Source organism: Pan troglodytes, chromosome 6 (genome assembly GCF_028858775.2).
Source record: "Pan troglodytes isolate AG18354 chromosome 6, NHGRI_mPanTro3-v2.0_pri, whole genome shotgun sequence".
In the NCBI taxonomy this organism is placed as follows: domain Eukaryota; kingdom Metazoa; phylum Chordata; class Mammalia; order Primates; family Hominidae; genus Pan; species Pan troglodytes.
The window spans coordinates 119,218,381-119,234,317 of NC_072404.2; the positions used below are offsets into that span (position 1 = coordinate 119,218,381).

The following is a 15,937-nucleotide window of genomic DNA, read 5'->3' on the forward strand; positions in this document are numbered from 1 at the left end:
TATCAGACTAAGAGGCTCACTCACTACTAATTAATACTAGTTAGTTGCAAGGCTATGCATTCCAGGGAGCTTTGGAAAAGAGACAGAATGCGTTGCTTTTCAACTGAATTAGTGTGCCTTACAAAATAAACATTTAAAGGCATTTATTGAAATCCAACAATGAAACAGAAAATACTGCAAAATGAGAAACAATGTTTTCTTAATTAATGTGATGACTGAGTAATCAGAATAGTGATAGGAACCTGGCATTATCTTAACTTATGAGTAATTATGAAACATTATTATACAGGACTCTTACTGTTAAAAGTTGAAAAGTTAACTACTATTAGTCTTTGTGATACTGGCCTTGATACAAAAATCATATATAGTTTTATGCATACGTCTTAGCTTTTAATTTTATCAGGTTGACTTCATAGTTAACCTTAACATAAAAATAACATACTTTCGTAATGAAAAGAGCATTAGTTACAAGGTTGTTCTTCACAAAGCTGTACAATAGTGAGTATTGGAAACAAGCAAAATGTCCAGAAATAAGAGACTGATTAAACAGATTATAATACATCCACATAGAATTTGAGCCAGATGATGTTGTAGATGCATATTTCTTGGGAAAACACTCATAATATAATGTAATGTTAGAGTTTTTTTCAAGCTAGATTAGAAAATAAAATGTATAATAGAACCCCAAGTTTGTAAAAACTAAAATTGAACACACACATATTTATTGGGAAAACATTCATGTTACTTTTTTTTAAAAAAAGCTAGATTAGAGAATAAAATGTATAAGAGAACCCCAAGTTTGTAAAAACTAAAATTCAACACACACATATATCTAGAGAAATATACCCCAAGATACACACTGTTATCTCTGGGATAGTGAAAATATGCATATGCGTGTGCACATGTGCAGGTATCAGTGTGACTGTGCGTCTCTGTACATATATGAATATTTGCTTAGCTGTATTTTTATGTACATAGGCATTGCTTTCATAATCAGAGGTAAAATTATATTAAAACTCATTTTAAAATAAGTTTTACTGTCAAGTTTAAATATTAAAAATCAACTCTATTTATGACATATATTTATTTACTGAAATTCTTTTAAATTATAAGTCTAAACTAAGACATTTTGCATTCTAACCCAAATGTGAAATATAGAAAGCCAAAAAAAAAAATTAACTCAATGCTTTTACAAAAAAAAAAAAAAAAACAAAACTCAGAAAGATACAATGTCTGAAACAGTTGGTAGTGGGGTAAGTATATATTCCAGATATAATACAACCCTTGGATTAAACAACTTAACTGTTTAAATAAAAGCTCGATTGAGAGTTACCAAAGTGCAATATGGAATTGAAGTTACAGAATAAATGCTCTTCAAGAGAAGTCTCTGATTCCCTTTGATCTTTGGAGAGGTCATCTCCTCATGCTCCAAATGAGCCATTTAGAAATCTTCCCTTACTATATATGTGTATGAGATATCTGATTGCAGAACAAATCTGAGATCCATAGAATGAAATATTTTGCTCTTCAAATAATAAAATATTTCAAAAAATATTTCGAATAATGAAATATTTGAGAAACAAAATATAACATTTAAAAATCAGGAATTATTTTCACTGATCAATCAGAATTAAAAATCACTGATCAGAATAAAAATCAGAAATCCTTTCACTGATGCCTTAGAGCAGTTATTCATGCTCTCAGTTTCTTTTAATAAGTTTCTATTTTCCCTAAGTCCAGAAATATTGCTTTAATTCTTAATATCCAAAATCTTTAAACAGAAATGAACACTAAACCCTTGCTCCTATTTATAAGTTCTGGTGATATATGGATAATATAGATTTAATTGTTCATTTACAAAATATACAATAATAAAATCTCTATAAAACTATCCATTTCAACGTATCTTTAAAAAATTTATCCAGCATGGCATTTATTATAAATAAGGAAGTCTGAAAAATGTCAGATATTTCATTTAATGTCTTAGGGTTAAATAGTACCATTTAGAATTCCCTAAGATAAATTTATTTGGATTTATTTATAAAATTATAAAAGTAGTAATAGCACTTCATTTTAACACCAGAAAATCATCAGTGCCATAGTTGGTATGATACTTAAAAGACTTGATGTTTTCACCTAATATGATTGTAAGGTACATTTTTCTGTTCCATCTTTCCGTCCCACACACAAATTCATTCCATGCCAAATCCCTTAAATTCCTCTTTTGAAGTTTAAAATTAATTCCCATGGTTACTTTTCAATAATCCTCCATCTTCTAAAAATGCAAAATATGTTTATACTTTTTGAGAAATTAGATGAAATCCCAAATATCCTATGTGAGTATGTGCTATGCTTTTAAAAAGAGAAGAAAAACACTCATTCTTAAAAAAAAAAAACTATTAATCAAGGAGTCTGATTCTGTAATTAATAAGAACAAGGTAACAATTTGCTTTAAGTGTCCATTCATAACGTTAAATCAGTGTTAAATTATAAAGAATTTCCATGGAAATGCACAAGACATCCACCTTGATTCTAAATGAAGTTCATTATGAACAGCTCTATTATACTGAATGGCAAATGAATTCTTAATAATGAGGCACTTGATGTGTTATCCAGAACTGGGGTTGACAAGAAAACCACTTAGCTTCACTTTCTAATAATATTATAGCAAGTAACTGATAATAGCACACACACACATACATACACACATGCACACAGACACACACGTTTAATTTTGAGAGAAAAACTTTAAAGCATGTTTATCGAACCTTTACAAATGTTTTATTCTTTTATTTTTTAGTGTTTTACTTATTTGTTAAAAAAAGTCATATCAAGAGTAATTTAAACAATACCGAACTTTTTAAATATAATGTTTTCTCTGTAGAAGGTTTTGCTGTTTCACAAGCTCATCTTGCCCTTACCATCAAAAGTCCATAACAACAGATGCTACAATAATTAAAAACCTATCACTATAGACTCTTCCATCACATTACAGACTAGGAAAATGAAGGAGGTTTATGGTTGTCCTTGTCTCACTTTATCCACCTCTTCGTGGTTGATGTGTAGGCTTTAATGTGCATCCTTGCACCTCTCCTTCGGCAGGAAGCCTGTCTCTGGGGATCACTTGCAGAAAATAGGACATTGAGTCCATAATTAAAGTAATCTCTTTCCAGGCAGATGCTGCAGTTGGCTCTGTTATCACATATTACAAAAGGCATCTTGAGGGTTATAAAATGTGCAGCAAATAGCTTTGGAGATGAGAAACAGCAATTTTTCATCTAATTTTGATCCATAGACATGTAAGTACTGTATTGCTACTTTTTGGTTTTGAGCCAAATAACTATTATGGTGCTGAGATGAGCCAGGCGGTAACCAAAATTAAAGAATACTTTAGCTTTTATCCTCAAAGTGAGAAAAGCTCTTTTGTAACCATCTTTGCACTTAGCAAATAAGGATGCCATCTCAAATCTGAGCATTAATGCCTGCAGGCGGATTTAGAAGAAAGGCTTATGTGGCTTAGCTTTACAGCCACACTTTCAATATATTTACTTAGGTTAAAACCAGGGGTTGATTAAGGGACCTACCATCTTTGCTCCTTTGCAACTACAGTGTACATTTTTAATTAGAAGGCTTTTCACTGTTTATCTTTCCTATAAAATTTAGGACATTGCTCTTTGAAATATATGTCAGCCTGGATAACGAATATGCTCATGCTATTCATAATCCCTTCTATAAATACTAATAGTGGAAATACATGGAGGAGATTTGACTAACACATTTTTGTTTCCAGCTTTGAACTCGTCAATGTGGATAACCAAAACCTCACTTTAATATTGTGAGGTGCTAAAATAGAGATGGAAATAATAATTTCATTTAATATTTATTTCTCAGTGCTAAATAAAACATCAATATGCACTGATTTAATGTTAAATAGGTTATCTTATAATTCCAGAAAATATGTGGCTTACATTTTTTTAATTTCCTCAAATTGTTTTTCTTTTAACTTTGTGATGACAAAGTTTTACATGAATTCAGGCCATCAATTAAAAAATATTATTAATATTAACCTTCTAAATTTTTTTATTAGTCTAAATAGCATTCAAAAACCATAAATATCTAATTTAACAATAGAAATATTTATACTCTAGCAAGTTTAAACCTTCATAATGTTTAGAAGAGGAATGTATGCAATGTCATTTGAATTAGCAAAGAAAAACTAACCGCAAATCAAAAATTCAAATTATTGATAAAATTTTGTTAAATTACCAAATTGGTATTTCCAGAGCACCTAAGATACTGTAATATAAAGCTAGCTGTCACCAGCACATGCCTAAAGGTAGAAATGGCAGAGTATAAACTCTAATTCTATAACATAATCTTCTGGCATATTCAAGCATTTTTCCACTCATGTAAGCATGTATTCATTCATCTATTCAACAACCAATGTTTAAAGAATTACTTTGCCTAAATATTTTCATAATACTACCTGCAATTGAAATACTAGAAATACGTACTCAGTATTCTGCCACCTGAAAAACAGGTTTCAATTTTGTATGTTTCCTTCAGCTTTGTCTACACACAAGTTATTTTGTTCTTAGGTAATTGCCCTTTTATCCCTAGTAATTTTTTACTTATTTTGTCTGATATTAATATAGTAACAGTAGCTTACCTTTGGTTAGCACTTGCCTGGTATGTTTTTTCCATCTCTGTACTTTCAATGTTTTTGTGCCATTATGTTTAGTTTTATCTCTTAGAAACAGCATACTGCTGTATTTTTGTAATTGCATTCTCAAAGTCACAGTGTTTCGCCTGGTGAATTTAATCTGTTTATATTTATTGTAATTGACAATTTACTTAAAATTATTTGTTATCTTATATTACATTTTATACTTCTATGATTTTTAAATTTACCCTTTTCCTTTATTCTGATGTTTTAACTAACTGTTCTTTAATCCTTTGCCCTTCCCCTCCGTATTTTGGAAGTTATAATTTTATTTCTGTTCTTTACATTTACATTTTTAACAGTCAACTGAGCCCATAACCTTCTTGCAAAATAATTTGATGACATTTGAAAACTTTAATACTGATTTCCTTTTCCCTCCAAATTATACACTAATGTTGCTTCATGTATTTTAGTTATATGTTGCCTTTAAATTCTATCCTAAAATAATTATTGGTATATATGTTATACATAAATTTATTTGCATGCTCAATGCTTAGAGTTTCTAATGTGCTTACTAATTTCTTTGCTCACTATTAATTATTGTATCATACCACAATTTCTTGTATCCTACACCTTCCTTCTGGGTTTGTTTTCTTTTTACTGAAGGGCATCCTTTAAAATTTTGCTTTAACATGGGCCATGTGTGGTAAAAATATCAAACTGTATTTTAAAAAAATTTATCTTGTTTTGTTTTCACACTTGACTGATAATTTATCTAGGTACAGAACTCTAGGATGACAATTCACTTTGATGATATTGTTCCATTGTCTTCTGGCATCTTTTGTTGCTGATGAGACCACTGTCAGATTAAATTTATAGGTAATCTGTCTTTTCTATTTTGTCACCTTTGATGTTTTCTGTCTTTGATATACTGAAGGCTTATCACGACCTTTATCAGTACTAATTTATTTTATTTATCTTGCTTAGATAGAAAACACACACATCTTCCTCAGTTCTAGAAAAATTTCTGCCATTATCTCTTCAAATTTGTCTTATTATTTTTATTCTCTCCTTCTAAAACTTCAATTAGATGTTAATTTCTTCACTTGGAGTTCTGCACAGATTACTAATGTAAAGCTAGACTCCACATATTGAGGGTTTTATCTTCTTACAAGTAACTTATCTTGACCAAAGGCTCCACTCAGATGACAAATTTCTTTGCTGTTTTCCCAGTCAGGCTTCAATCAGCGGGCCCAGTTCCAGCTCACTCTCCTTTATTATCTCCTGCTGTCTTTTAAGAAGCTCCTGACAATAGCTCCAGGCCCCATATAGGTTAAAACTCCAGATCTAGGACCTAAATCAGGTTTAAGAGACCTGCAGGCCACCACAATGTCAGTTCCTATTTCTTGACCCAGCTTTGATATGTCTCCTTTCTTCTGGAAACCAGTGTTTTCACTTTCTTTCAAAACAGAGTGTGTGTGTGTGTGTGTGTGTGTGTGTGTGTGTGTGTGTTTGCTTCATTTTAGCTAGAGTTGCTATTTTATTTCAGTGGGAAGAATTTCTGCTATGCCAGTTCAGTCTTCCATGATGCCAGAAATCCTCTACAAACATATTTTTATGTGTCTGAAATTGTACCATAGAAACAAATATTTTGTTTATGTCACTTAATATTCCAAGCATCTCTCATTGCTATACTATCTTCATAAATACTAATTTTTAAAAGAAATATAGAGTGGTAGTATAGGATGGTGGTTTAAAGAACACGTTTTGGATCAAAAAACACCTGTCTTTGCGAGTTTTTGAAGCTCTTGCTTCAAATAATAGGTGGTTCTAGGAGAGTAAAGGAACTTAGTAGGCTGCCTGGTACACCAGTACTCAATAATTAAAATTTCTTTTTTTATTATTACTATTATGACCATCATTATCATAAAATGGGGTTTCAAATTCCATTAATGCTCATTTTCATATTAATAGTCTTCCAGACTAGCTAATTTTTAATATTAGGTACATGACAGTAAGTTTTCATGCGTAAGGGCACATTTGAAAAGATGCAGAATCTAAAACCTTGTAGCAGGGAAGTGGAAGATCAGCAAGGGGAAAGCAGGGACTGAGATCCAGGCATGGGGCAGACAGAGGAAAATGCCTTAGCCCAAGGCAGCCAAAGAGCAGCACTAAGTCCTGGGCACTGTAAGGGATGATAACCACAGGCAATTCTCACTTGTCATATTTGGCTACCATTGCCCATAAAATAAAAAACCATAGAAACTGCTGCACTGGCAAATAAAACTAAAATGAAAAATTAGGTAACCAGCTGTTTACATAAAATTGTCTTATTTGGTGAGTTTAGAAGTTATGATGGTTCAAGTTCACATAACAATGGCAAAAAACTTAGTTTTGCTTTCTTCCTTCTATGTGTCCTTTGAATTGCATGGTTAATTTCTGTAAATGTCACGGTAATATTTGGGGAAAAGATAACAGATTATCGAATCTTGTGCTACACAACAGAACTTTCTGTAATAATGGAAATGTTCTACATTTGTGCTGTTCAATAAAATAGTCACTAGCCATATGTGGCTACTGAGAACTCAAAATGTGGCTGGTACAACTGAGGAACTGAATTTTTTATTTAATTTTAATGAATTCAAACTTAAATAGCCACATGGCTTATAGCTACCATGTTAGAAAGTATGGTTCTAAACAAATTTTAGAATGTGTGTATGTGTGTGTGCCTGTATGTGTGCTATGGTTTAAATGTGTACCTCAAAGTTCGTGTGTTGGAAACATGATTCCCAATGCAACAGTGTTGAGAGGTAGGACCTTTAAGAAGTGATTAGGTCATGACAGCTCTGCCCTCATGAATGGATAAATGCCATTATTGTGGGAGTAGAGTAGTTACCTCAGGAATGGGTTCCTGATAAAAGGATGAGATGGGTTCCTGATAAAAGGATGAGATGGGCTCCTTTCTTCTTTCAGGTATGCTCAGTTTCTGCCATGTGATGCCTTCCACCATATTATGACACAGGAAGAAGTCCCTCATCAGATGCAGCCCCTTAATCTGGGACTTCCTAGTCTCCAGAACCATTAGCCAAAAATCTTCTATTGTTTATAAATGATCCTGTCTCAGGTATTCTGTTACAGAAGCACAAAACAGACTAAGACAATGTGTGTGTGTGTGGGGGGGGGTATACACATACATATTTACATATCTAAATAGGTCACAGAGGGCAAAATAAGTTCTTTAAAAATTTTTATCTGAAGGAAGCAATCAGTTTTATTTCACATTTTTAATAAGGCCTTAATATACAGAGACTTTACTAAAAATAGAGCTTAATAATATGCTGCTGCTTGTATCCAAATAACTACACTGGCAAACCATAGAGTTGTTGCTGCCATGGAAAAAAATTATTCACCTGTTTCTCAGACGTCTTTGTCATCACTGTTTTTGACTGTGTAGGCAGTTTGGAAAAACGAAATTTCACACTTCTAAAACTGGTTTAATCAATTCTAGTGATAGGGAAATAACCCAAATCTCTGGCCATACCTCATTTTAAAAAATTTCTACTAGATTTAAAGAACTTCTAATAATTATAACAGATAAATATTTTAGATTTACTGACTTTGGTCTTTTTGCTTTCACAAACGTTCTATGTGGTTTCAAGTAAGAAGTGCCAAGTACAATAGTAATCCCATCTTAACCACAAAGCCTTGTAATAAGGAACACCTTGTGGATACCAAGTTCAGTCCATTTACTTGAGTGATCTCCGTAAGTTCTCACACCATTACATGAGATGAAAAGAAAGGAAGAGGTTGTTTTGCTATAGCTTTTTTTTTTTTTTGCTTCTAGACTCAACATCAGGATAAAACTAACATTTTTCTCTAAAAAATAAAAAAGCAGAGATTAAAAAAAGGAAGAAGAGCAAATCTGCTAACACAACTATTTGCTGCGGCATAAAATTCCGTAGAAACAGGTACATCTTTGGACTGTCGTTAAAAAATATTTTGTTACTGGAATAGAAAATTTTCCCATGTTAGTAAAGCAGTTCCAATTCTCTGACGGTCTTATGATTTTGATGCAAAGCAGCATCCTGTGGAGACTCCAGAAGATTCCCCTAATACAACCTGTGCTGTTTATACCATGACTTCTTGGAAGGAGGAGGAGACAGGAAAGGAGAAAAGAGGGGGGAAAATGAAGGGAATAGTTTTGCCCATTGAATGTCTGTTAAAATAGATATGTTGTACAATTAATATAACAAAAATAATTTCTTCAAGCCTTCTTGGAGATTTATTGACATACTTTACCTCAACCATACTTCCTAAAATTAAAAACTAAATCCCTAGGAAGCATTCTGACCTCAAGCATTTGACCATTTGCTGAAGTGTTGATACATATAAGAACACACATTAGACTCTGAACTTAGACTTTCTCATTGTTCAAGCCTAACTGGCTATTTAAATGTGATGAAAAACAGGGGCTTATGGGGAAGTGAGGACTATCAGTTAGGCTCCTAGCTGTTTACCTTTAAGGATAGACAGTATTTCTTTTATCTTGTCATCTAGAGGTATATTTTTGAGCAGCACTGACATTGTCTCAAGTTGGGAGATGCCCGCTTAAAAACAGAAAACTAGACTGTCAGAAAAGAAAAAAAAGACGTGATTTAAAAGAAAGATGAAATTTCTCCTTTAGAAAATAGCATATCCAGTTTTATCTCAGAGCATAGGTACAATCATTTCAGACTTAAATGGGAGGTAATTTATTTTTGCAGTAAGCTATGTATAATCTAGAAAGTAAAAGAATATTTGTATGCATCCATTGTTGGCATCCTTATCCACAGGTATGAATGCACTTCCAGTAAACACACCCATGGGGGAATCCCTGATCTTATTTCAAATGTTTAAGTAACAAGGCAAATACATCTGTGATGTGTGCGTCTGATGAATGGAAATAAATGGGCAACCACGCAATATTTTCTGAAGAATTCTCCAGACAGTCTAGAATGGCTCTCATCAAAAATTAAAGGCATCTGAGATACACTCAAGGCAGCACTTCAAATCTCTGCATCTGTATTATTATTTTGAGCCCGGCAGGTGTTCAGAAACTGCTAGTGTCTGCAATTTTTAAAATGTTTTTTTTTGCCTTCTCGTTTAGTGTACTTTAAGAAAACTATCCCTCTAGGAGATACTTCCTTTAACATATCAAATGTTCAAATATGATCCTCCTGTGTTCCTCTTTGCTGACCTAAGTTCATTATTTCTCCATGCTCAGTATCTTAAATAGAATATTGCTTGGTTTTCATTCTGTTTTCAGTTTTGAGAAAGTTCACATAATATTAAATCATCACTAATTTAGGCACAAACCTGATCTTCTTTTATGTTCCATTTTAATCCTAATATTATGCTAGTATATCTGTCCAGACAGTTAAACCTAAACCTAGTTGTGATGAATTTTGCCTGTAATTCACACATTCCCCACATGAAATCCCCTTGTGATGAAGGATAGGATACGATCAATATCCACATATCATACATATCAAGATCAAACCCATGTTCATCACATTTCAGAATTTTAAAGTGGCACCTCTCATTATTTGAATGAATTCAATAATATTTCTATATTCATACAGAGATATATTTCAAAAGTAGATAGGAAACACATGTGGGCCACCTTGAAAAGTTAGAGAGATTCCGATGCCATACTGCAAACTCTTATTTAATTTTCGTTGCATGACTATTGTATTTTACCACGATAAAATAGACAAGTGATCATTTTAAAGGCAACTGGAGTGAAGTAGCAAAAACCATCTGCTTTGAAACCAGACTGCCTTTGAATCCAGGCTGTGTCACTCACTAGGTGAGTTACCTTAGGCAAGTGATTTAACATCTCTGTCCTTCAGTTTCCTCATCTGCAAACTGAGATAATAATAGTACCGACTTTACAGAATCACTGAGAATTAAATGGATTAAAAGAGGTAAATAGAAAAGTGGCTGGCACATTGTAAATTTTCAAAAATATTATTAATGTTGTAGTTGTTATTTTACAACCCCCCTTCCCTGGTAGTTTCTTGCTAATTTTTAGGGTTAGACGGTTTGGAGATTGGCTTTCTTTCTTCTTTCTTTCCTTCCCTCTTTCCCTCCTTCCTCCTCTCCTCTCCTCCTCCTTCTCCTTCTTCTTTCCCTTCCCCCAGGCCCCTTGGGACTTTGGGGTAGGGGATTTATATCCAAGAAATGTGGATAATTAAGTGCCTCTTTTAACTTGAGACTTACTAGTCACTGAAGACTATAATCAGATATAAAAGTAAAAACAAACCATATTGCCACAGGATCTGAATACCCAGCAAACCTTGAAGTAAATTTAACACTTAAAATATAAATTTTATCAAGAGGTGTCATAAAAGTAATGATAAAATAATTTTGGTCATTTTTCTACATTTGTACCAGTATAGCCATCACTTTATCCTGAAATCATCCTCTCCTCTATGTCTCTCACTTGATTATTTTTAACAAGAAAGGCCATACACAGGCAGCCCAAATGACTATGTGGCTAAGTGGTTTACCAATAAAACACAGTTTATTCAGACAACACGCCTCTTACTCTTCACTGGGAAAGGCACACACAGCACATTATATAATCATCTTGAATTTCAGTTCAAATGCTTCCTAATTCTTACTACGGGATTTTTAAAAAAGGATTTTAAATAGGTAACTAGGGTTTCAAAAATCACAGAGTTTGCATCATACATTGGCTGTATTAAAATGAGATTACAGAATTGACTGTAGTGTCAATTCAATTGCCAGCTTTAGAAAGACCAGGTAAATGGTAAATGATAAATGTTAATTGCTGGGTTTCTTCCAATACAATGCACCATCAGTTGTAAGACGTCAAAAAATAAAGTAGTCACTGCCAATTATAACTGTAGGATGCCATCAAATGTAAAATACAACCCTACTTCAGAGATGCCAAAAATGTAAAAAATATCAACAAAACTGTGTCTTATAATCAATGAAATATAATATCATTATTAGCTACTAACAAATATTTATTCAGCGCATTCTATTGGTCTATAGTTAAGCATTAGAAACTATTAGGTATATAAAAATATTACACACTGTCCCTGACCTTAAAATCCGGTTAGTAAAAGAAAACAAGCATGTGGAAAATTAAATAATGGTATGAGTTAACTAGTAATATCAAAAAGTCATACAGAATATACTACAAAATCATATAAGCATGGCTGAAGTTTAATTTCTAAGAAATAATCTTTCTTACCTTAGAAAGTAAAAGCCTTACTTTTTGAGGTTAATCAGAAAAGAGAATCATGGTATATTTACCTTCAAATGCCAGAAGCTGTGTTTTTTTTTAGTTTAATATTTAAAATTAACATTGAATATTAGCAATCCTCTTCAAGGATTCCTGGGCACTTGCTAATTACAGATACTAACTCTTATATATAGCTCTACTCAATATGTAATAAATATTACCGTAAAGAATAAAGGTAAAAAATTGCAAGAATTTAGTTCAGAAAATTTCAAATGAATTCCTTCAGTGGCCCATGTTCACTTTTAACTTCTCCTGTACTCTCTCACAAACTGAGTAGGAAGAGATCAACAAAAGCATCTTGCCAACAAAGGAAGCAGCTACTCTATAAAGGTTTCAACATTATCATGGCTTATGAGAAAAAGGACTTAACCATTTGTCAAGAATGTTAAAAAGTGCAAACAGTATCATCAAAATTTTATTGAGAGATATGGGTGAGGATATGGGTAAACTTTTTTGTAGTCAATAGAAACTCTGACTAAACTGTATTTTTCCAACTAACTGCTAAGAAAACACTGTTTGAATTTAAGACTTAAAATACCTAAGTTATTTCTCAGAAGAAAATAGAGTTTTATATCTCAAAAGTAGTGAGATCATAAGCTATCAAATATCATTCTTAAACAGATTCAATTAAAAACATATCTGTTTGAAAGTAGGCAGTTCTATATTGCTGATATAGATATACTTTGTGTTTTGTCTTTCAAAAAAGCAACTTTTGTTTTAAATTAAGAAGTTATGCATGGCAAGAATTCGATTCATCCTTGCAAGTGCCAATATGAATAAGAGAAAGCATACCAAAAGAGTCAGTGATCACTATTAAGTTAAAGGTAATGACAACATTGAACATCATATAATTCAAGGGGAATTTTCCTTGACATCTTACATATAAGACACTGTAGCAACTAATGGAGAATCAAAAAGAAATAAGAATTTGTCCCTGTCCAATCTAACAGAAAAGACAATAACTTAATTCAAATAAGTATATAGTAAAATATAATCAGCTCTACAATAGAGTTATAAGCAAAATGTGACTATACGCATCAATTTTGTTGTTGATACCTTGGCAAGTTTTACAGAAGAGTTGGCATTTAAAACAGGTCTTGAATAGGTAGGATTTTAACAATTGAGGTTGAGACTGAAAAGCATTCCAGGCCAAGGAAAAAGCATGGAGAAAGAAAGTTACAGAATCTGTAAGGGAATTGTGGGAAGGCCTGCCAGTTCAGGCTCCATCAGGAGGTACGTGCCAAGGGAGATAACAGAGAAGATAATAAACAAAGACATTGGAAGAGCCTTCAAACCTATACCAAAGGTTTGGTCTTTAGAAAGGAGTTTGAGGCTTAGCCAAATTTTGAGTAATCAAGGCTGTACCTTCAGAAGATTAACTGGACCACAATATGTAGGATATACTGAAGGAAAAACGGGCGAGAGGTGAGCTGACAGACAAGTTAGGAAGCTACTGCAATCATCTTAGCAAAACATACTGGAAGGAAAATGTTCACTCACTTATAAAAAACTTTCTGAGGGAGAAAATGATGGGTTTAAATATCAACCAGTTATGTGAGATGAGTCTGATGGTGGCAGCTTGTGTAACTCAGAGGATAGGCAGAAAGAGTATATATTTTAGTGATGTCTGACCCATAGAAACCCCAGACACTGAACTGTTTGTCATCAAGAGGGAAGAAAAGGCAGTGGTAAATTTTAGAGTACACAGGTTTTACGGGATTTTGTCTGAGCAGAAAGTCTGAATAGAAAACCATTCAAGATGCCTTCCAGCTCTGTTTTGCTTGACTGCCTATAGAACAGCTGTTTCTGAACTGCCTTTGACTTTACACCATTGGATTATTCATCTATTCGACAAATATTTAGTGAGGGCTGACTGTATGCCAGGGACAGTTCTAGACAGTTGGGACAAATCAGTGAAGAAAAAACAAAAACAAAAACAAAAAAACAACGAAAAACTGAAAAACAATTCTTGCCTTCAAGGCTCTTGCATTTTAGTAGGAAGTGACAAATGAGAAACAATGTTTGTAACTAAATAAGTGAAGGATATCATGCATTAGAAGTTTAAAAATGCTATGGGTGGAAAAAGGACCCCTGAATAAGAAGGATGAGGCATGGTGACTGCAGGGTGAATGAGGGGTAGGGGTTAGGGGTATAGTCCATATCAACAGATGTTACAGTCACAGCCTTGGAACCATAGTGTAGTGTTTATCTAAGGATGCTCCTGAGAACACTGTTCAGAACATCCTCTAGTTTCCTCTAAATGAAAGCACCTGGGAGAGTTGTTAGTTTCTACAGAGTACCTGACTTCTGGCCACCAGGAATTTCCTAAATGATCCCATTTTCCGCTTGGCACTAATGGCCAGAAAGCTCAAAGCTAAATCTGTGGTCTTCTTCCAAAAGGTAGATAAGGCCTTATAGCATTTTGTAACCCGTTTTCACCATATTTTCTGAACATTCATTTTCCAATTGCTCTGATTTATTCAATTATTTTTGTCTTTTAAAAATTGATAATACTTATTGCATATATTTATGGAGCACAATGTGATATTTTCATATATGTTTACATTTGGGATGATTAAATCAAGCAAATTAACCTATCCATTATATCATATGTCTTTTTTTGTGATGTGAATGTTTAAAATCTCTTTTAGCAATTTTGAGATATGCAATACATTAACTATAGTCACCATGCTGTGCAGATCTCCAAATTTACTTCTCCTAACTGATACTTGGTACCCTTTAAAAAATTTCTCCCTGTTCCCCACGTCCCCTACCCTCCTGTCCCACCAATTCACTTACTTTTATTTTATTCTGTATTTTTGTCAGCTAAAATCCAATTTAGACCTTTGGAGGTACATATAACTATGCAAAAATAAACTGCTAAATTTATTTTTAAAAAAGTTTTTACCTTTTTTGGCAATAAAATTAGTGATTTTAATTAGGGTTAAACCTGTCAAAATAAAACACTTAAATAGTTACTCTATATGTAATCCCATGAGAAGTCCTAAGTATTTGCCTTCTGTACGTATGGCAGACACTTTGGGTACTTACATGAAATTCACACAGCCTGTGCCCGCAGGTGGAGCAATCCAGATGAAACTGAGGTTGGTTGTGGGCAGGTGACTCACGTGAGAGGCTACCACACTGCACATAAACTGGTTACCAAACTGGTGGTCAGACATGATCCCTAAGAGAAAGGAAGGAGAGTTGTTACAAAGACAACAAAACAAAGATCTTCCTATCATGGCATCACAGTATTTTCTGAATATTTTTCTTTCATGTTAAGGTTCTATGCTATTTGGCTTCCCAATAAGTTATGTAATTTTTCACTTTTTATTGCTACAGGGAAATTAATCACTTAAAATATTATTGTTAAAGGAGTGACCTGCTGGAATCATTGCTATAATATTTGCTTTGCTTTGATTTTGTTGATTGATCTTTGCCTATCACCAAAAACCACCAGGATCAACCTGCAGTTGAACAAGGTTAGATTTATTGAAACTGCAGCAAGGGAGACCAAACACCATAGGGAGGTGGGAGGCATCTCAGTAAAAGGATGTCAGGAGAGGCTTGTTAAAATATTTAGGCTTGTGTTAGGTTATTTCAGAGGGCAAGGTGATCAGGTTTGCTTGGAAAATTCCCCAGTCCTATTTGGGAGGTTTCAAGAAAAGGTCCTTTGCCTCTGGATTGGGTGCTATCACCCAGTCTTTTCACTGAGTATCTTAGTTTTTTGTTGCTGTTTTAATCTCAGAGACATGAGGGATGGGGTGAGGCTAAATCTGTGATTGGCAGAAAAGCAACAGCAGTCCTATTTGCATGGATGGGGATGTTGGTCACTTTCGTGGTTTGCTTCATGTTCTTAGTCTTGTCTGTGTTCAGCTATGTTAAAGAGTGGTCTTGTTTTTGCCTCATAACATCACAGTTGTAAGGTGGTCTTGTCTAATGTTGATGTTCTGTGA

The 15,937-nt window shown here is 33.5% G+C and overlaps 1 protein-coding gene across 2 annotated transcripts in view; it reads right to left on the reverse strand.

Annotated features, from left to right (window-relative positions):
• The window catches only part of RELN (reelin), a 522,571-nt gene that overhangs the window by 356,781 nt on the left and 149,853 nt on the right, over nucleotides 1-15,937 (reverse strand). For both annotated transcript variants that reach the window (XM_003318728.5, XM_054656222.2), the window contains exon 3: nucleotides 15,030-15,165. In XM_003318728.5, the coding sequence (XP_003318776.2) occupies nucleotides 15,030-15,165 (136 nt within the window). The remainder of the gene's footprint in view (nucleotides 1-15,029; nucleotides 15,166-15,937) is intronic.